General features: G+C 46.7%; 3 protein-coding genes across 6 annotated transcripts in view; 1 reads left to right on the top strand and 2 right to left on the bottom strand.

Moving 5' to 3' along the window:
• Positions 1-2,653: 2,653 nt before the first annotated feature.
• Positions 2,654-7,257, bottom strand: gpr85 (G protein-coupled receptor 85). 4 transcript variants are annotated; one of them, XM_055511131.1, is made up of 3 exons: positions 6,666-7,257; positions 5,834-5,970; positions 2,654-5,709 (listed from the first exon to the last, which is right to left on the bottom strand). In XM_055511131.1, the coding sequence occupies exon 3, from the start codon at positions 5,541-5,543 to the stop codon at positions 4,410-4,412; it is 1,134 nt and encodes a 377-aa protein (XP_055367106.1). In that variant the 5' UTR covers positions 5,544-5,709; positions 5,834-5,970; positions 6,666-7,257; the 3' UTR covers positions 2,654-4,409. The 4 variants fall into 4 exon arrangements, with proteins under 4 accessions (XP_055367106.1, XP_055367107.1, XP_029019269.1 ...); XM_055511132.1 differs by having other exon boundaries at positions 6,945-7,257; XM_029163436.3 differs by lacking the exon at positions 5,834-5,970.
• Positions 7,258-8,108: 851 nt separating this feature from the next.
• Positions 8,109-8,856, bottom strand: LOC114863067 (small integral membrane protein 30-like). The gene has a single exon (XM_029163898.3). It carries the CDS (start codon positions 8,764-8,766, stop codon positions 8,578-8,580), a length of 189 nt encoding a protein of 62 aa, XP_029019731.1. The 5' UTR covers positions 8,767-8,856; the 3' UTR covers positions 8,109-8,577.
• A 13,463-nt stretch (positions 8,857-22,319) lies between these two features.
• foxp2 (forkhead box P2) overlaps positions 22,320-26,040 on the top strand; it is a 105,199-nt gene continuing 101,478 nt past the window's right edge. Inside the window, exons 1-3 of the mRNA XM_029160578.3 lie at positions 22,320-22,582; positions 24,214-24,471; positions 25,909-26,001. Of these exons, the coding sequence (XP_029016411.1) occupies positions 24,260-24,471; positions 25,909-26,001 (305 nt within the window). The 5' untranslated portion in view covers positions 22,320-22,582; positions 24,214-24,259. The remainder of the gene's footprint in view (positions 22,583-24,213; positions 24,472-25,908; positions 26,002-26,040) is intronic.

Here is a 26,040-nt window from a genome sequence, read left to right as displayed (position 1 = left end):
ACATTACAGGAACATTTACAAATGCAGACACAGTCACACGTTTGGAAATCTGATATTATCACTCATTTGGCCATTAACAATTTCCTGTAGCACGCTGGAAAGCAAATTGCGCAGCCATTAGTGGGAACTGCTGCCGCTCGGCGCTTTGATGGCTGCTAACCACCAAAAGCCCCGCTCACGGCGCTCGCCGGCTGCTCTGACTGAACACGAGCGCACCAGAACCCGGCTGCCAGACACTTTCACGGGGTCGCACACATTTAGATACAACTCCCCCCAAAAAAAACACATTTGACCGAGCGCTCCGCAGGAAGGAAAAAAATAAAAACACACAAATACATAGTGAGCAAACGTCATTTCACAAAACCAAATGAAGGTCCTGGAGGCATTATGCAAAGCGTGCTGAACCATTGTATTTGCAGCTCGGTGTTCAGGCGGTCACACAATCAAACAAATATGCAGAGCGGGGTGATGCCGAGGCAGAAAGCAATTCTTCCTTTCTCCTGATTAGCTTGTCAGAAGATTGAGTCGTCCACTTCATTCCATTCAAAGCAGCTTTCCATATTTAAGTGCTTCTCGGCACAGGCCCTTACTGCACTTTAATTAAGGTTTGGTGGGCATTATACAAATAAAAAGTGCTTAAGAGTGCAGAAAAGCTCACATTAGACCAGCTTCCACCCCCCTTTCAGAGACAAGACAGTGTTTCTCAGCAACAGATGGTATTTACTCAAATTGCACCTAGCAAAGAGGGCGAGATGCTGTTTTTTCGAGCCCACTGGCAGGCCATTAAAACCAGAAACTGTGGCGTCAGACCATGGGAAAACAAGGCGAGTGACGTGGAGCGAGCTGCTGCTCATCCTGCAGAATATGATCCACACTTTCTTCATTGGGCGATGTGAGGCCCAGCGTGGAGGACTGATCCCGCTCAGATGGACCACAGCCTCCTGATTGCGTTTATTACTAACAATACGTTTCTCTGAGAGATGCCGCCTCCGAGGAGAGATGACGAGACGTTGAGCTCGTCTTTTCTCCGGCGGCGCTGGAGCCGACCACCTCCGCCTGTCAAATGAACACGCGGGGAAATGGGCCAGTGTTCAAAAGTGACACCGTTTGTGATCTGCACACGCTGAATTGAGACTCAAATATACATAAGCGAGATGCTAATTCCTGCTCCAGACTCGAGCAGCGCAGTGTCAGAGAAAACTCCCCCAAATCTCATTAGCAGCTGCCTCTCGGTGACAGGAAGCAGGTTGTGAGGGCTAAATTATATTAGGTGAAACTCCACCAGAACATTTACCAATTTTCTTAAATCTCCATAAATGTTTTTAAAAGACCGAACTTGTGGGTTTAAGCCAAAATGATCAATGTGCCCAATAAAACAGCAATTTCCAGCCTCGTAATGAAAATGGATCCTTAATAGCTATTCCTCATCAGAGCAACCTGCAGTACAGCGTTCAATTACCTGGAGTGTTTACAGGAGGCTCCAGCTCCATGTTTAGTGTTTTTGGACAGTGGGGGGGGGGGGGGGGGGCACAGACGGAAGATGAAGTTCAGGAGATAATAGGACAGCGGACACACTTCTTGGTCAAAAGCAAGAAACAATCATGTTATGAATGTTGTGCTGCTCAGTTTACAACCTATTGCTGGGGATAAACAGAGAAATACCACTGAATTTATGGATGCCTTCAGTCCCTGAGCCTCATTTGTAATGATGTTTCACCAAACGTTCAGTGAATAATTTGAAAAATCTTGATTGGCTGCTCACGCTTCACACTTCCAGTGGGCCGTGCAGTTCATGCTCAGGCCTTCAGTGACGTCACACTTCATCCTAAATGAATTTTTTTGCAAAGCTCATAGACAGACCGTCTACAGTGGCTGCGCTGTTGATTCTGAAGGCCTCCGGCACATGTGATAGAACAAATATGATTGGAAAGAAACAAAAATATACATGGGAAGCAAGTGGATTGTGGACAATAACTGTATTTACAGCACTTACAGTACAGCGCAATGTAATTAACTTCTCTGAGCATGTTTAGGCCAGGAGCCGGGGCTTCGCTGGCCCCGACGGCTCGACACTGCAGCTGCACATCACTGTGACCTTAAACATGACGGATTGTGACAAACCTCTGTGTCACAGCTAGCGGGCTCAGCGCGAGGGTCTTCATTAATACAGAGTGCTCCGCCATTGTGCCACAGCCGAGCCGCAGAAACTGAAGGTAAAATTCAGTGGTATTTCCCTTTAACACCGCGTACAGAACTCAGAGATACAGCCGTCAAATGTCACACACACACACACACACACACACGCTTCACATTCAGTGACAGGCCTGGGCGTATATCACGCTTTGACAAGGTGTCCCAAGGACCCGCGTGACAGAAAAGATCGCGTTCCGAAAGTAGACGCGTTCCATTCCAACATTTGATCAGATCACACACAGGAAACCCTGCAGGACACCAACCAACAGTTGCATTTACATACAAAAGTGACATTTCAGCAACAGCAACCAGAAAGTGATACCTTCATCCCATTGTGGATGTTCCCAGCACTCATAATGAGAGAGACAGTAGACACCTTTAGGAAACTCTACAGGTCTTGCAGATGTTGTCCAGCTGTTACAGTTGGATTTTTCCACCCAATGAGAGGGATGAAAGCACATTTTGCAAAATGGAAACTTTTTATTTTCAAAAAAAGCAACAGATTACACAGTTACTTTCAGCAAATGCAATCCTAACTGAAACTGTACTCACATTCGGGACTTCAAAATAAAAGACTCACATACTAACGCACAATCTATCTATAATATACAAAAAGGAATACATAATAATTATTAAAATGGCCACAAGAGAAAAAAGTAAGTCATCGAAAACAATCAGTAGAGAGAGAAATGTAGGGAAAGTAGAAACAAGACGTGTGCCTTAAATGTCTTTTGTTGTTTTTTTTTTTTTCATTTTGTTGTACATTTTTTACAAATTGTGCAAGATTTTATACTAAGGCTCTGGTCTTGAAGTGACTGTTTGTCCGATCTGAAACGCACATACATGCACCCGTTGACACACGCGCGCGCGCACGCGCCCCGTGCTCGGAGCGCGCCGCGGGGGTGTGGCAAACCGCTGCAGACTAAAAATGGGCTGCTTTTCTCAGTGTTTGGCCCGTGACGCTCATGGGAGTGGACCAGCATCGCCCCCCCCTCAAAAAAATAAATACAGAAATAAATAAATGGACATGCATTTCATTGCTGATGTGGAAAAAACAGTAACCCCAACTCCTGTTGCATTGGAAAAAACAACTTTTTAGGTATGAATGAAACTAAAGAACATACCCAACAACCAAGGAACATGACAATATCATAACCATTAAGGCAAGAACACCCGGAGTGGCATCAGCAGTACAGTAACAATATGATAGTGTTTAGGTACATGGATATGATGAAACATTTAACTACGTCTTCACTGTCTTTTTTTAAGCACAAGGTTGTTCTTAAAAGCAACTTTTTAAAATCCGAACATCATTTCGTCTTTTTTTTTTCCTCTTTTTTTTCTTATGTGTAAAAAGATGATTAGAAAATAACCAGACACGAAGGACACATGGGTCATAAAACTACAAGAAATCATTTCTAGTTTCAAGTTGCACCTTCAAAACCACACGTTGTAAATCCCCGTCGTTAAGCCCCGCCCCCGCCCCAGGTGAATGAAAAAGATATCACTTACATTGAAACCATTTTATCCTCCTGTTGGTCGCGTTCCAACAGTCACCACGTTTGCTTTACTTACAGCGATTGTGTAGTCTGTTGCAAATTAAAGCATTCATTTAGTTTGGAAAGTAAGAAAAAAAATCGTTGTCCTTGCGAAGCAGCTGGCAACGGCTGACCGAAAAAGCATCTTTACATCTTCTTTTTTAGTGCAACTCTTAAAATGTAAAACATTTCCAGTGATTCCTTCAGAGGTATCATCTCTTTGTTTTCAGTTCTTTTTTTTTCTCTTTTTTATATTTCACACTCACAGAATAACGCATTTTAAAAATATCCAAAGCAGGTTTTTTCGTTTTCGTCACGTCAATTTTTTTTTCTCTTTTTCTTGCTTCAACTTTTTGCTTCTCTGCAGTGGCGTGGCCTTCCGCTGTGTCTGTTTACTAAAACATGAACACAGGAGGCTTTCCAGGCCTCCCGTGCGCTCCCCGTTCCCCTCAGCCTCCACGCGTGGCGCGCTCGGCCCGCGCTCGCCCCGGCGGAGCCTCCTGATTGGGCCGTCCGCCCTCCACATCTGCAGAGGAGCGTCGGGAGAGGCGGGAACGGGGGGAACAACTGGAGGATGAAGGGAAGGGACACGGAAAGAGAGGAGCGGCGCTGTACAGTGGGAACGAGCCCAGATCAAGATCAATCAGGGAAACAGAGACACGGATGGGAAAAAAACCTTCATATAACACAGTAGGGTTCCCTTGGTAACCTGGATTTTCTGCAGTAGAGGAGCGTGGTGCTGAAGCAGCGCCGGAGCTCCCGGTTGGAGAAGATGCAGATAAAAGGATTGACCCCCGCCTGGGCAAAGCTCATCCACACGGCCGCTGTCAGGTATCCCCCAGGGACCACGGGGCCCCGAGCGAACACTCGCCAGTAGCAGGCCACCAGATAGGGGCCCCACAGCGCCAGGAAGAAAAAAGTCATGATGTAGAACATCCTACTAATCCTCTTCTCGGTTTTGAATTCATCCAACACCAGCAGACGCCTGCGGCCCGCTGCGTTGCTGTTCTGCCGGATGCCCAGCAGGGTGGGGGGGGTGGGGCCCCGCCCGAAGCCCGCCAGCCAGTTGGCCGCCGCCTGCCCGCTGGCGCCCGGGCCGTGGAAGGTCCAGTTCTGGCTGACGGCGGGCACGAACTGCACGGGCTTCATCTTTCGGCGGTCGTGCACGAAGAAGATGAGCTTGAGGTAAACCAGCTGCGTGGCCAGGAGGATGAGGGCCAGCAGCAGCATGAAGCCCAGGGAGTCGTTGGCCCGGAAGGAGCGGTGCTGGAACGTGCACTGGTCCTCCTCGCGGATGAAGGAGTAGGTGCCCACGTCCAGCACCGGCGGGAACGCCATGGCCACCGACAGCGTCCACACCATGCAGATGACGGCCAGGCAGGTCCAGAAGGTCAGCCTCTTGGTGTAGAAGCGGTGGTGCGCGATGGCCAGGTAGCGGGTGACGCTGACGCAGAAGAGCATGAACGCCGTGTGGAAACAGGAGAGCACACCCAGGAAGGCGATCACCTTGCAGGTCAGCGTGCCGTAGGTCCAGGCCGAGCCGTTCTTCACCGAGGTGAACACGAAGGGGAAGCAGATGGCCGAGCGCAGGATGTCGGAGGCGCACAGGTCCAGCAGGAAGTAGTAGGGCGCCCGGTGCAGGCTCTTGTCTTTGACCAGCAGGATGGAGATCAGGAGGTTTCCGACCACGCCGACGCCAATGATGAAACCCAGAGAGGTCAGTTTGAGGAAGGTGGCGAGAGGAGAGACGTTCTGCAAGATGGTGTGGTCCCCTGCATGGCTGTAGTTCGCCATAGATGGAGGAGGGATCATAAAGATAGTGGAGTAGCTTCAGCCGAGTATCATGATCTGGAGGTGGCGGGGGGAGGCGTTACATCCATTTGGCGGTGTGCTTTGAAGAGGTTTCCAGGCATGTAAGCACCCTCTCCTCTAAGGCATCCTTTGTTCCTTTGTCTCATCACACCTAAAAAAGCAGCCCCTGAAAAATAGCATCCACCCGTCAGCCTTCAGTGCCAAACAACCGCCGCATTGTTTTACCCGCAGTTGCACAGCCTAGAATGTGGCCTGACACTTATTTATTTATTTGCGGGACATTTTTTTACCATTTAGCGACACGGCGGAGAGCCCGAGTCTCCGGACAGAAACACGGGCGCACGGCGGCGGAGCGGAGCGGAGCCCGGGTGCGCGCACACCGCTCCCTACGGCGCCTCCATCCTTTATCTAGCAGCTCCGGAATTTCCTGAACAAAAAGCAGCGCGACGGCAAAGAGGAGGGGGGGGGGTCAGACAGTCGTGCGTTTGGTAACAAACGACGCCTTTTCCCGCGAGCGTCGCAAAAAAAACCAAAAAAAAACAACAGCCACGAACTCAGATTGGGATTTTTACGCGCATATTTTTGCGCGCGCGGCGATGCGTTGAGAATGAACGCAGTCCGAAACGAGGCGCTTCTAGATTCCACCCTTCGCCCGCAGAAACGGGGGGAAGGCTCTCTGTAGAGGCGGACGCCTCGAGTGAACTCGCCCTGCCTTTATCCGCTGTGGGAAACCGACGGAGGCTGCACCCGTCAAAACGCGTCCGTGTTTTAGTCTGATTAAAGCTGAACCGGATCGCAGCTCCGCCGTTTAATAAGCAGGACTGGCGCCGGGGCGTTTGTGGAGGCAGCGTCAGATTTCCAGATCATTCTTTAGACTAATTCGTAGGAGAATAAAGGTTTTGTGATATACTGACACTGAGATATAATGCCAGCGTTACACTTAATGCGTTTCGATACAATTGCGCCTGCTGAGCGGGTGTGATTATCAGAAGGGATTAGAGATGTTGGGTAGAAGTAACGACAGCATATAACAATAACAGTATCGTTTCTATGTTTATAGGAAAACGACATAGCGTGTGGCCATGTCTCATTTCATTAACATTGGCGTTTGCGTCTACTTACGCGTTTAAATGTGTCCTCCGATTGTCAGTCGAGGATTCTAGGCGCGTTTGAATCCCACGGATTTCAGTAAAAACACACTCAACAGGATCAAAAATCGTCCTTGCATCCCAATCGGCTGGAGAAAGAGTAACAGTGGAGCGGATCCGCACGGCCATTAGACTAGAATAATTTCCAAGTCCTCGCTATGAATTGCCCAGAATCGCAGCCACCACACAAGACAAGGCCAAAAAAAGGCATAGAGAGAGAGAGACAGCCGAACACAATCAATCAAAATCCTACCTGTTGATAATCCGACCGCGCGTCCTTCCTGGGTGTTATTTACATTGCACGAGTCGGATTTTTGCTGTTTTAAAAAGCCCGATTTGTTGTCTGCCCCCCTTTTTTTCCACCACGGCGAATATCCTACAGTAAACGGAGCCCAGTGCGCATGCGTCCTGCATCCCTATTTGCGATCCAAGACGCGTCTCGTCTCTTGTTGCAGCAGCAGCGGCAGCGGCAGCAGGAGGAGAGAAGCAGCGGTTTCGCCTCTGTCACGGTAACATCTGTTCAGCGGGGCCGCTGCTGCTCGGTAACGCGTCACAGCAGCACTCACGGGCCCCGGTGGTGTGTGTGTGTGTGTGTGTGTGTGTGTGTGTGCGCGCGTGTGTGTGCAGCCTGGCGTAAAGGATCGTCACCGCGTCGCACACCCGAGACTCTTCCAGGCTGAGTTAACGCCATTTGTTTCACTTTTCGACAACACGTTGGTTTATTAGAAGAAGTCCCTGCTCGTCTGCTTTTCACGGCACTCATACATGTTTCACTGCGCACAAATGTCCACTATTACGAACAGAGTGAAGAGTCAAACCAGGCCTGGTTCAGCTCAAGGTAGAACGCCTTCACCTGTACTGTAGATGCATAATTGAGAAGCACTTTGCGCACTGTTTTTTATTCCGCCCGGGCGCCATGATAAATTCATAGGGTTTGATTTCTCAACCGTGTACAAAGAGCCGTGACGACTTGAGTTGTCACGATCTGTGTTAACAGCTGACCTGAGATCAGCCACATGTACAGTAAGCACACGTGTAGACACAGAGACACGGTCACAATGTGGCTTTGTCATTTGCACTGGGAGGAATGGATAAATGATGGTCACGCGGCTGATGAGCTGATTAACGATCATCAAACGTATATTAGTGTGCGTGTAGTCAGTGACCAGCGGATCCCACGGTGGAATTAAGATGTACTCATTATAATCCACCTGTGTATTAATGGGTTACTGGACTATGTATCATTTTGGCAAGAGCACATTCTAAAACTGATATTTGAGACATGTTTCACTTACTCCTACTGTAAAAACGTTAGATTTGAGGACACACTTTTTAGTTTCACTTTAGGTTTCATTCCGTGGAGGAGATGAAATCACAGCATCTGAGCTACAATCACTTAAATATCACAAACAGGAGCTGAGAAAAGCAGCAAACAAAGCGATTTATTCTGCACAAAGCAACAGCCACGTTCCATTTAGCCCAAACTGCAACAGCGTCCTCCCTCAAGTCAATTAGCAACACTTCAAAAGCAGGAACACGTCAGGAAATCACAGTGGTGGTTCCGAACACGGACTATGAGCGCAATAATGTGAGCGGTCGTCCTCGGGAGAAGAAAGTGAGCAGAGCAGAAAGTGTAGCAGTCTGTTGGAACAGTCTTTGGTCCGCGACCTGCGCACTGCAACGAGACGACAGCTCCGGGTTCTGCACTTCCTGGTTTGTCTCCTTCCGCACGTCTCCGGCGCTCGCGTGCTCCCCCTCGTCTTTGACGCGTCCACGCCGATAAGGCACGTTTCCGATCAGTGTGTTCGACACAAACGCTGTGCCACAACGTGCAGGAGACGACGCACGGTGGACGGCGCCGCGACGGGAGCGTCCCTCTCGCCTCGTCACAGCTGCGCGTTCCGCCGACGCGCGTACCAGCCGAGGCACGCGCAGAACCCCGCCACGGCCACCACGGCGCCCAGCAGCAGGGCCAGGGCGTCGCCCGCGTCGTACGCCTCCGCGGGGGGCACGAGGCAGAGGACGAGCCACCACGCGACCGCTGCCCCGCCGGGGAGTCCAAGTTTGGGAGCCATGTTGAGCCGTTCCGCCGTTGACGGTTGACTTTCGGGAAGCCGGAGCGCCTGCGCCAAAGACGACGGCGGTAGAAAAGGGCGGGACTTCCGGGTGCGCTCAGCCAATCACAGAGCGTGTTTATTCTAACCCGTTCCCGCTGTTCCTCTATCAAAGCACATTCACTTTTCTTCCAATTAGATGAAATCAGTTCATTTATAAGCAGTTATTTACCATAATTTTTAAAAGATTAATAAAACCTGAAAGCTAACCCGGAAAAATAAAAAAATATATTCTTCATTTAAAAAAAGTTAATTTTAATACTTATTAGGTTGTTACTGCTATACCATGATCCCATTGCTTCGAAACCGCAGTGTAACGACGCCTAAACGCAGCAGCGTCCCAGGCTGTGCGCGGTGAGAGGAGTGGGGCTGTGGTTCAGGTTGCCTCTGTGGGCTCTCCTGGGGAGCTTTGCCTTAAATGTCATTAGTGCGGATGAGACGAGTCAAAGTGAAATATCGCCGGCCGTACCTGTGTACCTGCCTGCTCCGAGCCAGGAGATGAATGGCCACGCGGTCCTCTCTCCCTCGTCACCCGCTCCCTCCTGCTCCGCTGCCTATTCGGCCATTTGTCTTGCACGTGCGCGCATGTACTTGTGAGTCACGCCTTGTCTTCGCAATGTTTTTCTTTTTTGCAGGCTGATGTCATAATTGCACCAGATGATACAGAGCAGCACAGTGTGTTATGGACACCTGGTTGTGATGCTGTTAGCCCTCTAGCGTATGGATGAGCTGATTGGAATATGATTCTTTCCTCTGAGACATTCAACTCCGAGGCAGAACGTTTAGTTTGAACAGTCAGCGTTGCGTTAGTGTCGCCGTCTCTCTCTTTCACGGTTCCATTTGTGCCACCGTGTCCTCAGCGCTTCATATGTCACCCTGTGATCGCCGCCCCCCTGCTGCAGCTACATCCAGCAAACGCTTTCATCAGACATTTTGATGAAGTATTGGAATGTAACAACTTGCGTATGTGGATGTGTTGACCTCGTGTCTCTGTCAACAGCAGAAACTATAATGTGCAACATATTTAATCTTTGTGTATTGTATATGTTCAGCGTTTCAACAGCCACGTTCAAAAGTCTTGCATTATTTGGCCAAGGACACAAGGTTATCTGCACCTGATGTTCAGAGCCGCACAATGAGCGGAAAGGCCGACATTCAGAGCCCTGGGTTTTCGTAAGCATCATCCATTCTCAATTACTGACATACAAGACAGAGTTCCACCTTTACCAAACAGCACAAAACATCTCTCCCTGAAGATTAATTATGTTCTGAAATTGGTTTCTCAGGAGCCACTGAAAAGCTGACCCTTTAAAGCAATTGCTTTAGTGGTGCTTTTATAGTCTTTCACCGCACCATCCATAATGAATTGTACTGTGAGGGACATGACAAATGGATTTTTCTGTGTCTTTTGTGGCAGCGTGTGAGACGTTAAAATACTTACGAGTGCCTGATTCGAGCCCAGGAGAAGAAATAAAGGCGAGCTGGATGCTGCGTAACGCGGCGCTGGACCGCGCTGACTCACGCGCTGCCGGAGATGTGGGACGAGCCAGAATACATCACAAACCTGCAAAAAAAAAAAAAAAAGACAGATGACGCGGCGTAATTATGCATTCCAACTGGAGGGAGAGAGAGCGAGTCTGAGGGCGGATGCTTGACAATCACGCATCCGAGAGTTCCACTGACAGTTGCATAATGCGTTAAAGGCTAATCAATTCATCCTCGCGCCGCTGCTTTGTTCTTACAGAAACTCAAATATTCCAATCCAACAAAGGTCATGTTTGGCCACGTGAAGCGTTATCATCACATGGCGCAGGGTTGTAGTCCTCCCTCCTGCTGCTGCTGCTGCATTCAGAAGTTGGTGAGCGGGAATCTTTTATTTATTTACCTTCTTTTGGCTTTTTGCTTCTCGACCACAGCAGCACTCGACTGCAGAAGCACCAGCATGGTAATGCATGCAACTGCAGAAGGACTGTGTTACGTAACCAAACATCAGGGCAATCGCTGTTTTTGATTCTTCACCTCAGGTTTATGTTGTGCATTGAGCATAAAGAAGAAATCTGCAAAATGTACATGATCATCGCTGCTCGGGTTTCTTGCAGGTGCACAGTACAATGCAAACACACCGTCTCTTATCATATCAGCCCAGCTGCACACAGTACAGTAACTTAATGCTTAGTCATAAACTATTATGCAGTTCATCTCCAATATTTCTCCACAGAGTTTCCTACAGAGGTTCGGCTACAGCAGAAGTGGTCCCTAAAGGTTCCAGCAGGAGAAGAAGCGACAATTTATATGAAAAGTACTAGTCTGCTGAAGTGATGTTTCCTATAATATTAACATTCCACACTGAGAGGAAACCTTCAGAGTTAAATAAGCTGGCTTTTGTTTCCATTCTCAATACACCAGTGATATAGTAGAGTCTCCGGTGCATAGTCCTTTATTTTCTATCAGAGACTCATAATGTTTAGGAAAATATTCAGAATGGCTTCATTTCTTAGATCTCGTTTAACTGATGAGCTTCTCTGAAACAAAAGCACAGTAGATGGACATCACGTGGCCTGTCTTCACGTGAAGCTCTCCACTGGAGGCCGCAGTGAAAGCAGTCATGTCATTTTTATGGCCAACATGAACACACACCTGCAGCAGGCACACATTCATATGCTGTGGCTGTTTATTGTCTCATAAACCAGTATATGATGCTTAAAATCACATTACACTCGCTCCTTTTGCCTGCTGGGACTTGACACGTTACAGCATGTTGATGGGACCTGCAGGTGACACTGGATCGGACTAATTTATCAAAGATAAAGCCGGACGACAGACAATTATTACCAGCTTGGCTCAAACACACGTCCGTTGTGCTGCAGCTGGTAACAAAGCCAAGACAATGTGCTGGTTCTCCCGTCATTCTTCATGAATCTGAACCCTGATGAATCCTGCGCTTGTTTCTCCTCGCGCTACATCCAGGTTGCATGCTGGGACTGCAGCGAGAGGAGCGCAGTGACATCAGGTTAGAGCAGAGAGGGGAAATAAATCGTGTTTATGGTGCAGCGTATGAAGCTGGCAGCAGTGGAGGGTAATTATTATCACACAGTAAAAGAGATGATTGTACCTGCAGATTATGCCTCTCATTTTGCCGGACTGCCTTTCGCTCGTGTGTTTGAGCGGCTGCACCTGTACCCGGGCCTGGAGCCGGGCCTTATCGCGGCGTGCTGCATGTTAGCTCGTTCCTCATGCCAGGCCGCTGCTGTAAACAACCCCGCTAAGTGACCTATTTATCCGGGGCCATTCCGCTCACCCCAATTACTTTCCGGGCCGCTTCCCGTCGCTGCACCCTTCAATCGGTACGTCGCAGGAGCGGGACGGCCGCTTCCGTGTGCAGCGCCTCTGGTGGCGAGCGCTCATGAGCGGGTCCGGTCCGGCTCGCGACCGCCGGGCTCGGCTCCATCTGCATGTCTTTGTTTGTTTCGTGCTGCTGCGCCCCACGGCGCTTTAGGACGCCGGCTCCGTTTGCTTACGAAGTGGCACCAGTGCATTTTGTGCAACTGAGCCGTCAGCGGCCGTCGGTCAGGGGAAATTAACGAGTCCGCTGATTGCTCTGCTGGTAATTACAGAGTGCAGCTGGAGCAGCGCTGTGTCAGGCCCGGGAGATATTTTAAGCCGCGTCTGTCTCTCCGCACAACAGCCAGGTCACGTCAAGCTCCGCGGAGGCCCGGCTCAAGGCCCTGACGTGACCGCAGGCGCATTGGTGCAACCAAACGAGGTTCGCGGTGCAGAAGCCGCCGGACCTGCCCGCGACCCGTCACTTTAAAAGCAGGCGCTGCCGGGGCCCGAGCGGTGTTTCTCACAGCGGCCTGTAAAGCGGTGGCGTAGCAAACGACCCCGCCACTTAGCCTCCGTTGTGGCCTTTTAAAAGGCTCTCTGGCTCTGAGAGGCAACGAGGGGGACGTAACCGCCCTCCGCTGGTGCGCTGGTTAGGCCGTGCACATGGATTTTCACACAATCTCTGTCCGATGGCCTCTCCTCCAATGAATCTGCGCTATATATCAATATTAGGCCAACTGCTGAAGTAGCCATCGCTCACCGTTATCCCTAGTATAATGGCCTAATTGTCCAGCTACAGTATGCTAGCGTGTTGTGCATTTACCAGCTCAGCTCTGGAGTCCTTTAAAAGTATATTCACATTTACAGACCAGTGACTCATCCCATTCAAGCTGTAAGTCGGTCCATTATTTAGTCTTCCTCTCCCATTTCAACGTTTTCTATTCAGTGAAGAACAGCACAACGCAGCTCCCACACATCAGCTAGACCTAAAAAAGAAAAACGAATTCAGGAGAAATTTCAAAAGTTCCTTATGGGGGTTAAAAACTTCCTCCCCTGAGTGGAGCAGACACAAGGTGGAGGGATGGATGTACTGCCGGGGTGTATTTTAGTAATTGTACGGTGGTGATTCAGCATTAGTCACAGCTCTTAAAGCACTAGCTTTCACACACACTCTAGTCAAGACTTAGTCAACACATTTCTCCTTCTTCTGAGAATCTGGCCCTTTTTGGAGGTCACCTCGACCAATCCTAGGAATTGGAGATTTTGTTTATTAGAAAGGGTTTTACATCCTTGGTGTTTATATCAATGAGCAATGTTGGTGCTCACTTGCAAATATACGTGTTTTCCATTTGCAAGAATGTGCAAAGTCACGTCTGTGGTCAAAATGGAGCCAGAAACTAGAAAACAGTCTAGGATTCAACCTTTGATTAAACACACGTCAATGTGCTATTCGAAAAGACCAAAATTTTCCCCGGTAGCTTTTGACCTTTCGGGGAAATGTTTTAGAATCAGACAATAAACAAAAAACATGAAACAAAACTGTATCCAGTGGTGAAACGGGGCAGAACACATGCTGCGCATTTGTGACGGGGTCTTTTTTTTCCAAGACTCAGTTCACACTGGAGATGCTCACCGAGCATTAGTGCCCTTCTTAGAAAAAGACCCGCTGGCTTACGGTCACTGCTTCTTCTTCGCTTAAACAGTTTGTCCGGGGGGCAGAGTGTTGCGTAATTCCCCGCGTCCTCGGCTTCGCATTGGACGGGCCGGCTGTCGGTGTAAGAGGCTACGATGGTGTGAGGAGCACAGGGACAGAATGACTGTCCTGGTTCCAGCAGCGGTGCAGATGTCCGTGCAGGATCATTTAAAAAGAGGAAAGACATGATTCTTTCCTTCCTTTAATTAATTTCTTGGGTTATATTGCCACTTCTGCCTGGAAGAAATATATACAATGCAAAAACATAATGGTTCTTTTGCTTTGTCTGGTTTCTATCGAAGGCGCTTTTGCTGCAATCTATAAAAACATGATTTTGCACGCAGGGCTTACATAGATTTTCAGAGTCCTGGCATTGATTGGAGACGCAATTTGCCAACCTCTGAAATCCTTCAGGCCAATTTCCATATATATTTCTTGCTCAAATAACAATGCTGCCGTGTGGGGCGCGGGATAATATATTTTAGCAATGCTGAGCAGCGGAGAACAGATTATGGACTGAAATGAAGTCTACAGCATTAGTCCCCTTTTAAATCAACAGAGCTGCTGTGCGTCGCGTGACACAAACGGTTTCATTGGTTTGCAATGACTTTACAATCAAATAATACGCAGTAACTTGAAATTGGAAAAGCTATGATTTAAAGTGAAAGTAAACCTTATTGGCAGTTTTGACTAATGCAAGGGTTTTGTGTTACAGGGAACCAGAAGGCAGCCGCCGAGCATCTCTGCTCCTCTCTCATGTCTGGGCCTCACTCGCGCGCCGGGCAAAAATGGAAGACAGGGAACGTTCTTAGCCAACAGCTGTTGACCTTTCCTCTGACCTTGGAGACGTGCGGGAACCTCTGGCACTTAGCAGAGTCAGCTCACACTCACCAGCACGCTGGCTGTTTGCATGTCTGCTTTTTTTCCCCCCGCGTTGGGAGAGATCAGCCCGACTGAACGTTATGGAGACCCAGAGGACTACATGCCTACATGCACACACACACACACACACACACACACACACACACACACACACACACACACACACACACACACACACACACACACACACACACACACACACACACACACACATACAGAGGTAGCTAGCAGTGTAGGACGCAACCTTGAAAAAGCTCTGTTCTCTGGGGAACCTCCCTAAATGGCCTGTATGCACAGCGGAACAATTGCTCTGTTACTCCAACCTTTCTTACCTTTATTCTCCAGTCGATCCAGTAGAGATGGGAAGTTCCATTCTTTTAACTCTCTTTAAGTCTCCATCAGTAAAGTGAACGAATCATTTTGAGTCATTTGTTCATTTCGTTCATTTACAGCAGGTGGCGCTGTGGGCGTTGTAATAATGGTCGCAGTTCTCAAACACTAAATACTGAAAACAACATGGTTTGCTTCAGCGGACAAATTATAATCACAAAATCCCACTAGCAATTCGAACCATGTGAAAACCTAGCGAATACGCACCACATTAACGTGACTTATGTCCTGAATCCTCTCCGCCATTGTTGTTTAATAGCGCGACAGTTGCTTGGTAGCGGTCACATGGTAAACGAACGAACGAACAAGTGATCCGTAAAGATCCGTATGAACGAATCAGGAACGAACTGGAGCGCTTGCTGCTCTACAAAGCCTGCGTGGCTCCGCTGTCACATGATAAAAGAACAACTCATTGAGTGAGTCGTGAACGAATCATTTCTGTTTCAGGTCCTGCTGCCTGAGCTTAAGCAGCTGCTGCCATGTGGCCAGAGAAGGTACTGCACGTACTGAACGAGTCGTTCACTGAGAGGACTCGTTCCTCCCGAGTCATATAAAAGATTACTTCATATTGAATAATTCGTTCACGAACGACACATCACTACGATCCAGAGGAAACTGCGGAAGAGTTCCTAATAGAGTTGCATTAAAAAGGAACTAGCATTACTAATTTATTATTGTTTACCAACACCTGCTTTATTCATTTATATTACAGGCTCAGAGGAAAAGCTGCGAGGGTCTTTTTTACTTCAAATCATCATCGCTGATATCTTCACTCCATCCCCATTTCTAAGCTCCTTTGTTAAAGGTTCATCTCCAAATGTCATGTAAGGTTATCTCCACCAAGGTACAATCCAGGCCGTAATAAGGCTCAAGCACCGAGCAGAATAATAAGGGCTGAAACGCTTCACTGTGCCCTCAGCTGGCAGCGAATCAGCTCTTACTCACACAGTTACCATGTTAAGTGATCCGCTGGACTCCCATATCATGACATCATATAACATCCTGACTGCGCCGGAGGCCTTTAGCACAGAGCACGGCCCTTTTGAAGCAGGCCCGTGCCTCAGCTGCGTTCCAGCCCAGCAGGATGAATAGCTCCACACCTGCCTGGTGATGCTCCCTCTTCCACTTTGCGTGTCTGTTGCCGGCTTGGCTCGGCTCTGTCCTTGGCTCAACCTGCCCCCGAAAAACGAGTATACATTTGCATGCATTAGCACTCTCCCGTGGCTTGCCTGCTACCCGCTGCGCCGTCGAGTCTGATTAATGATCCGTGTGTGCCACTTCTCACAGCAGCTGAGCGGACCGCCTGCATGAGCTCACATCAAACACTCCAACGCAGGCGAACATTTCAAATTTCATTCTCTATAGAGAAATTGAAAAAAAAAACCCTTACGCTTGACTGGATGCTTGTAAACACTGCTATTTGAATGCATCCTGCCTGCTGGAGGTTTACATTCACCTATTCATCAGTACAAGGGATGATCTGAGTGCTACCTTGTGTATTAGTGACAAGATCAGCTGATGGGTGCCCTGGCCAAGTGGTACAGTAGACTACATCTCATTTGATGAAAACACGCTGAGCATTAAATCAAGATGCAGTGGATTCAGATGGAGAGTGAATCGGTGGCATTTGTCCAAAATCTGTTTAATCCAGTCACTTTACTGTGCAAATCTACAACCTGTTTTATTGCTTCACACAGAATGGACATAATTGTTTTATTTCTGTATGCACTGTGTTATATTGTACATTCATATTGATTCATTCGGTTCCACATTACAGGACTAATTATCACAATATTACAGGGATCGTTTCAACCAGTCACAGATGTTACTGCGCTCATCAGCCGTTTGATATTTATTTAAAGGCAGTGCAGAGATGGATGGGAACCCAGTGAGACAGGGGGAGGGAGATGGGAAGGACCGGCGGTGAGAAAGGATGGGGGTAGCCGTGGAAACCCTCACGCGTCGGCCGGCGTGCGAGCTGCCATTGGCCGATCATTCACCGTGTTCCTGCTGATGATGTGTGGAGCGTGGAGGACACCTCTCACGTCTTCTCCCTCTTTCTATCAAAGGAGAACTGTTTGTCAGCTGTCATAATATTACGCCTGCGTGCGATATTTCTAATTCTAATGTCCCGTGTCCACATGCTGTAGAGTGCTCGCATGCTGCCAGGTTTGCCATCACTCGTCCGGCGTTGCCAGGTCTGACTGGTCTAAGCCGTCTCCACCCTTTCATATGACGCAACAGTCCTTTAGTTTTGTGGGACCTTCTGCACTGAATCGTTGATAACAGAGTTCAGAAATACACCGAGCAAGCTATAATGGACACTTAGCAGGCACTCTTTAGGTGGTGACTGTGGAATGTTACACAACGTTGTCATGGAAATAGGAAGAGGTACACTGCATGCGCCTCTAGAACTGATCTGTTACCATGGTGAAGGTTCTGTTTAGCCACACATTCCAGCGTTAATCACAGAGCATTCCAGACTGCGCGCCTCCTTCCATGCCGCAAGAGCTGGATCCTCTTTGTCTCTTCTAATTGTGATATGAACTTGCTAACCTTTCACCATCCAGCTTATTTTGCATCAAAGGCAGGTTTGATCAAAGGATAATTGAAGTGACACATCATCCAAGGCCTTCCACTTTTATCGTTATCCAGTCGCCATGATGAAGGATGAAGAGACAAGCAAGTGCGCGTGGAACGGTGCATGAGGGAAACCTGAAGACGCTGGTGGTTCTGATGCAAGACTTTGAGACTCAACCTGCCAGTCATCAAAGAACACGTCAGGCCTTGATTCTATCAACGCCACTTTGTCCACATCAGCTGTGGCACTATGAACTGCTGTTGCTGATAGTGTTTTTTTCGTCTGCGGACGTTTGCGCTTGATGTGATATTTTTGCATATACCTGTACGTGTTGCAGATGTGACAGGAAGCAACAATAGCAGCGGGAAGAAAGGACCAAAGTAGTAAGAGGAGAAGAAAGGCAGGAGTGTGTGCAAAAATCCAAGTGTTTCTCTTCCATCGATTCAATGCAAAGACAGTTGCCATGGCAACACAAAGTCCCACTGTAAGCAGCTTTCACTCTCCGCCCCCTCTTGCTCTGCTTACCCACAAGGTATACAGGCACCCGCAGACGCCGGGCAATTATACTATGTTTTCTCTGATGGGGTGTTAACAGGCGACTTCCTCTGCTTCTTGTTTTATGCGTGTGTTGGCGTTCTCTGTCCTTTTGATCAACGTGTCCACCTGCCTAAACTGTCACCTGATGAGACGGGGACAAGTTTGCAGGAGCAATGTATGGTTGTGTGTTTATGTTGTTTGTGTTGGTGAAGACGCTGCAGTGTGTGTGTGTGTGTGTGTGTGTGTGTGTGTGTGTGTGTGTGTGTGTGTGTGTGTGTGTGTGTGTGTGTGTGTGTGTGTGTGTGTGTGTGTACAGAGAGAGATGTCAGAGAGAGAGAGAAGCAGTTATTCACATAAGCTGACAGCAGCAGGCTGAGGTGCTGTTTCCTCTCGCCCGTCACTCAAACTAAAATCAATTGGTGTAAAAAGCAATGAGGGAAGCTGGACTTAGGCAGCCTGCTCTCTCTCTCTCTCTCTCTCTCTCTCTCACACACACACACACACACACACACACACACACACACACACACACACACACACACACACACACACACACACCATCTCCTCCTCTCTCTTCATTCTCTATGTCTTTGCTGTACAGTCACACACACGTTTGCTTACAGTGCACCACACTCACCCATCCTCTCACATTTCAGCGTGGCCAGTGAACCATAACAGACCTGTCTCCCCTTACTCTCTTGTTAGGAGAGAGAGAGAGAGAGAGAGCGAGAGCGAGAGGGAGAGAGAGAGAGAGAGAGAGAGAGAGAGAGAACAGAAAATAACTACTGTACTGAAGACTGCAGATGCTTGTGTGCGCATATGAGTTCATAACCCTAAAGAATGAGCATAATAGCTGCTTCCCTGACACATGATTTCTAAGGAGGCAGCCTGATATACCATGTGTGATATGTACAAAAGGTATATTATGAGAAACACCAGATAAATGAATACATAAACATAAAATCACAGGTCGTCTGCCCTGTTCTTTCAGTGTTACCACAACAAATGTAATGTAATATTACCTGGAACGATATATTGGTATAACAGACCTGCATGTTGAATGCTTGGCCTGATCTTATTTTCTCTGGTTAATATTTATAGTGTATATTTCACCTTTGCATGGTATTCAACCAATGAAAAGGCTGGAACCGTATGTGGCCCCTTCAAAGGCCCTAGAAGCACCTCCCTTAAACTTAAACCCATGGACCAGACTCTCAGCAGCAGCTGAACGGGCTAATCGGCCTGCGTGGCCCTGCAGAACGGGCTGAGATTTGGCTAAGTGTGTTTGCACATCAGCTCCTCTGTGAGCCTCAGTGTCTAATGGTTACATAACGTGTCGCATTCTTCTCTGCACTGGCTCATGTGACATTTATGTGTTTGCACAGAAATGCCAAGTTGTCGTTCAAAATAGCAGGCACAAACTAAGAACTGAAGTAATTTCAGTGAAATGACTGCAGTGTCCTACTGTTAATTTTGAGTCGGTGATGTTGAGCAGGTCACTGTGTGTCTTCATTTGGATTGTTCCTGGGCAAAAAGAATTACACATCAATTTTAAGATTACCCATTTTTATAAGCTTAGAAAGAAAAGAGCATGATCTTGGCTTGTCAAGATGCACTGCAGCATTTTAGAAGCATGTTGAGTTTATGTCTTGATTTTTGCATTGATTGTTTATGCAAACTTCTTACGTAAACTTCTAAACTTCTACAGAACCCCAGCAAAAGTAGTAGCGGTAAAATTATACATTAGACTAACTGTTTTTATTTTGGCCTGGATTGTTGATTCAACACACACACACACACACACACACACACACACACACACACACACACACACACACACACACACACACACACACACACACACACACACAGTGCGGTCACAGTGGCTGCTCACAGTTTATTCCCCTCCAGAACTAACAAGACAATGGACAGGACATTTTCTATATAATGGGTATGCGACATGAGTGTGTGTGCCTTGGTGTGTGTGTGTGGGTGAGAGTGCATAACCAAAGTGTATGAGTACAGTATGTGCTGTGTGAGTGATCCCCCACTGGGAGCCCTGTAGAGAGTGCATTAATCAGACCCAGGGGAACCCGGGCTCAGACTAGCCTTTGCAAGACATTGTGTTAATGTGTGTGTGTGTGTGTGTGGGTGGGTGTGGGTGTGTGCTAGCATGCTCACACAGACGACACTTACATCCTGACATTTACAGTAACAGGTAATACACTATATTAGATACCACACAGGTTGTTGCACTGAGGATTGTAACAATAACACGCTGGTCAGGTGATTTAATTTACGCTCATGTGAACAAAAAAACACATAAATGCCTACAGTATCCAGAGCATTCACTGAGGAGCAGGACTGTAACAATCGATTGTGTCCACCTATCCTATCGCTGTCTTATCTTACTTTCATTACATTCAATGAAATCCATTTTTTCTTTCTGGGCATCTCAAATGTGTTTTTGTCATAATTCTTTCCTCCTAATCCTGGACTCCTGCAATGTGTTCGATCTGGTCAGGTGATGGGAAAGAAATAAAGGTTATAGCTGGGGAGAGAAGGAAGCAAAAGGAGGTGAGGTACAGTAGAGGCACAGACACATTTAAATGAGTGGCTGGCAACAAGAGGCGGTATTAATTGCACTGCCAAGATTTCAGACTCTTCCTGGAACAGCTGAAATATCAGAACATTTAATTAAGTTGTCAAATTTAGAGAAGAGACAGAGAGAGAAAGAGAGAGAGAGAGAGGGAGGGAGAGAGAGCGAGAGAGAGAGAGAGAGCAGTTCTTTAGGCAGATGAAACGTGTTCAGATTTTTGTTGTTTCGTCAACACAGCCACGGGATACGGTCCTGCACAAAATAGCCTGTGGAGATCGTTGCAGGGTGAATTATAAGGGTAAAAAATTGAGTAAAATAAAAACAAGCTAGCAAGAGAGGGGAAAAAATCAGAAGTTAGAGTGAAGACAAAGATCAAAGGCATATCACAACAGATAGACACACTGCTCTGCGTATGACCCTTTTCACGAAAACAGAGACACAGTGAGAGTGAGAGAAGGAGAACGGTTATTCGCGTGAGCCTGGGCGCCAACAATATGTTCCTCCTCAATATGGTGCTTTCTTTGTGTAATCCTCACTGCCCACACTTATTATATAGAACACAAGCGCACATTTGAATGCATCTTCAAATATTCTACACTTTCTGCAGTTTTTCACACTCCCACACGCCCACAGGCCTGCATAGGCAATGGTAGTGTTATGCATGAGAAGGTGAGCCTTCACACACACACACACACACACACACACACACACACACACACACACACACACACACACACACACACACACACACACACACACACACACACACACACACACACATATGGTACACAGGCACGAAACATGACACAATTTACCTTGGCTCTGAAATGGAGAATGAATCACCCAGAAATCTGCCCTTTCTGTCCTAAACTCTTAGCTTCACAATCCCATTCTGCTTTGTAGAGCAAGCAACAGAATCAGTGGCTGATGCTGCTTTGTGTCTTTATGATTTGTCATACAAGCTCTTGTTTTAGCACCTTCCAAGGAAGAATTGTTAATGTACAGTATACACTGGCTCAAAAGCTTCCACAGTCAAATGTTCCTGAGTAACCAAACTCTTTCTTAGAACGAGGTTGAAAAGAAATAAGGAAGGTTTTTAGTGGGAGAGAACGAGACAGGGAGAGAGAAATGGACTTGTCTCCCAGTGTGGTTCTCTCCAGTGTCGCCCTGACATTTAGGTCAGGCCAATATTCTAAATGGCATGAAGACAGATTTACTGAAGGCTGACTGTCACACACTCTCCGCCTGCCTGATCATCACTACAGATTTTCTTAGCCGTTTGCCACCTTAACCTTTGCTCTTGCTTTTGAAGCTCACTGTGCGACCCTGTTAATCAATGTATCTACTGAGACTTTGGCTCAGTCGATGATGTAGTTTGACCCTACTCAATGAAACTGCAGTGTCATTTACCGCACCTTGCTGAAGGTAGTGTAACACAATTGAGAAGTAGAATAATACCTGAGCAGGTGATTCCGTTTGAGTGAGCGTTTCACTTTAAGACAGTGTTGCATTATGGGTCGTTTCTATGCTTTACGCTAGGCTAACAGGTTTTTACCCAGTTTTTCCAAACTAGTGCGTTAGCTATATCCTAAAATGTTTAATTATAAACATCTAAAGTTTTATTTCGAATACAGGAAATGTTTTACAGTTTCTAAGTGGTACTTCTTTTCGATTTTAACATGCTTGCATAGTCAGACACCGGTAGAAGCCGTGTTTAAGCTAGCTAGCTTAGCGAAATCTCCTCTCACAATCAACCGCCAACCACGTACGGGTAAGATTTTCTGTTGCTACTGTATGTATTTCAAAACCTAACGTTCATCTGTTATTGAAAAAAAAGATATTATTAATAGAAAACATTTTTACTGTTTAATTTTACAGCTTGTTAATGAATAGTAAAGAGCCCCGAGTCTGACATTTAATGCTTTCTTTTGATTACTGAAACATTTAGTGCATTGTTGACTTTTAAAAAACCTTTACTTCATAGAAGGAAAAAATGAAAGTAGCAGCTTTAGTTTTAAAATCTTAGTAATTCACAACAGTGTGGCTTTACAGGCCGGAATGAAGCCACTAGTACTGGTAAAGACAATAGTTAGAAGTAACCAGTTACAACCAGGAGGCAGTGACCTGATGTGCACCTCTAACAGCCTAATAACCCATGCATACTCTACGGGGAGGGCTTGTCTCCTTGTATTAGTTGAATGAGTTGCAGGACAGCACTGAAAACAGCTCATTGAGATTCACACTCCACTGCAGAAACTGTTCAACAGCCACTTTGTGCTAGTATTTGTGCTATTTTCTTCTCCTGAGATGAGATGAGATTGTTAGGGCTAAGACCACAGTTAACCCAGAGTGTCTGTTATCTACTGATGCCTTCCACAGACATAGCATTTACTTTCCCTTTTAATTTTTCATCGCCTTCTCCAGCAGGAGGCACTTTGTGACTATATTTTAAAGTGTTCTATAAATGGGGTAAAACCCTCCTGGCATACAGTACAACCTTAAGGCATCTCCCTCCTTGTCACTACCTTTCTCACCATTCCTTCCTTTGTGCAAAACGTGATTTATTCTAAGCACTGTGTTCATACGGCATCCCCACCTCCTCCTCCTCCTCTCCTGCTCGTCTTCCTCCTCATTCCTTTCTCACACCTCCTCGTTGAGATGAAACAAACCCGGGTGACAACACTAAAGATGACAAACAACTCTGTCATCTCGCAGCAATGCTACAAATTAAAGCAAAGGAGGTGGGAGCATTGTAATGAGCCACGATAAAAACGCACCCTATATGTGTAGCACAGCGTTAAATGATGAACTGTTATGACACAAGGCTTCATAAACAACTCTTTGCTTATCAGTGGCCTCTGTGTTTCTGCCTTCTACTGTAGGTTTGTTCTAACAGATACCTTTAAGCATGCCACAATTAATCATTATAATATATCAATACAAGACAGAGTTGTGTTGTGAAATAATGCTGGGTAAAATACATAATTGGCAATTATTATGTATTTATTATTTTGTGTTATCCAGTAAATTGTTCAGTACTCTGTCTTCTTCTAAACCTAATGTCTACTCTAGACACTCGTACAGTATCACACAATGTGAGTGTTTTTCTAAAGAACCAAGTTCCTAAACTGCTGTTTCATTAGACCTCACTGGTTGGTCTACATTATATTGTAGTGCTTGGTACAGCAATCTAACAAATTCCACACATAGTAATACCAAAAGCTTAAAATATCTTAAATTCTGACCACAGGGCATTTTTTGCTGCAGCGTCTTCTCTAGAAATGGATTATATAGTATGTTTAAAAGAAAACTTATACATATAATTGTATTTTAACACTGACTTTCATCAGAGTGCATGCATTATCTGTTGACTGATACTATAATAATACTGGGCTGCTTCAGTTTCAGATGGATCCTCTAACGCTCAGTAAACTGCAATTAGCATTGAATGGGAGGTAACTGTGTCCCACGCACTACTGCCGTTAAATGCCAAGTGGCAACAGCAGTAAGCTGCTTGGCTGTCTCAGTGATGCAAGAGCCAGTGGATACTGGGGACCGTCCAGTCACTAGGGCCAGACAGAGACAGAGGCAAGGCCGACGCAAGGGGGAGGAGCTGGTTGGCTTCGATGGAAAGAGGCTGAGATTGCGACACATGCATAGGTGAAATGAAGCTCGTGAGGTTGAAGGTTAAGGGAGGCACACACCGCCGACAGGGAGCCTTGAATAGGAAAACGGCTAAATAAGAAGAGGTTCCCCAGACTGGGTAGAGTGTGGACGATGCAGTCTGTCAGGTTTCCAATCTGTCAGCACAGTACCTCTGGTCCCCTCAGGCCACATAACACAACCCTGCCTCCTTTTGCGTTCTCATCCACACACATAGCATGTCCTCATACACCCTTTTTCCCCAGCGGTGCAGTTCACCACACAGTGATTTTGCTATTGGGATAATAAAAAAATGGTTTATATTTGTCTCTTTCTGAGGCTGACTGTTTATCATGCAAATATGTCTTGAATTAAATGCTACAGAGGGCGTTATCTATTTTAAGGAAAGCCTTTAGATACAATTTGAGTCAGTAGATTGATTCAAAAGTGGAGTTGCACTGCCATCTTCTGGATAAACGGTAATATTACACTGGCCTTTAGAAACTTGAGTATTCTTTAATAGCACTTATTTTACAATAGAGAGCCTTAGAACTAGTAGATCTTTTTTTTCTAAATGTGTTCCCTAGAATACAACCACACAAAATCCTCGACATGCACTGTAACGTGAGAAAGCAAATGAGTAGAACACCAGCGCACTGTGTGAGGACAGTCTCTTGTTTTAGTCAAGAATTGTATTACAGGCTTCAGGGTGTGACCCAGAGATTCAATATGGTTCTCCTGTGGTGTATCAGTGACACTGTGCAACCTGATATGATAGCGGCTAGAAGCCTGAAGTGTTGTGATTGTCTGATTTTCAGATATCGGTGCTGTGTGTCTTTCTGAAATCTGTCTTTGTGTCAGTCGGCCACAACATTAACATCACCAGGTGAACTCGACCCTTCTTGCTATAGCAGCACGGATTAATTTAAAACATAATCCTTTCATGCTGTCATGCGACTTAGCCAGTAATGAAACATGTACCCTTTCACCTCAGTACGCGAAGACTCTGTCCTCGCTTTTTATATTCTTTGTATCACAGCTACTGTTTGTCTGTGTACGCCACGGGTGATGTGCCAGGTTCGTACTGTGCGTCCTCAGAGTGGGTTCCAGTGAAGAGTAGCCTTCTGCTGTGCCAGTGCTGGCGTTTGGCCATTTTTCTAAAGGTGCCAGCATGGTTTTGGAGCCAGCTTACTAAAGGTCAACATACCCCAGATGGAATCAAGTGACTTCTACTGAGCTGCAGTGTCACTCAAACCGCTACTTTATCACACATACAGTAGTGTCACACTGCAGTTGTCTTTGCCTTTACTGCCTGAGAAGGGTTACAAGCACCGAAGCATCGGTTAATGTCAGAATATAATTGGAGTCAGACTTTGTTGTCATGAATAGTTGGATGCGTAGGTCGGAGTTGATGATAGCCATCTAACTTTATTTTGTGTTTTTATACTTTTTCAGGTTTGGCCATGGCTCCAGCTGGCACGCCTCCATCCATCAAATGCTTTTTAGGCTGCTTTTCTATGAGGACGTTGGACGTGTACAACAGAAGACGTGAGTGCCCATGCCTGCCAGTAATTATATGCAGTAGAG

The sequence above is a fragment of the Betta splendens genome, chromosome 9 (genome assembly GCF_900634795.4).
Source record: "Betta splendens chromosome 9, fBetSpl5.4, whole genome shotgun sequence".
In the NCBI taxonomy this organism is placed as follows: domain Eukaryota; kingdom Metazoa; phylum Chordata; class Actinopteri; order Anabantiformes; family Osphronemidae; genus Betta; species Betta splendens.
The sequence above is the reverse complement of the archived record's forward strand: the minus strand, read 5'-3'. Positions and strand labels throughout refer to the sequence as shown.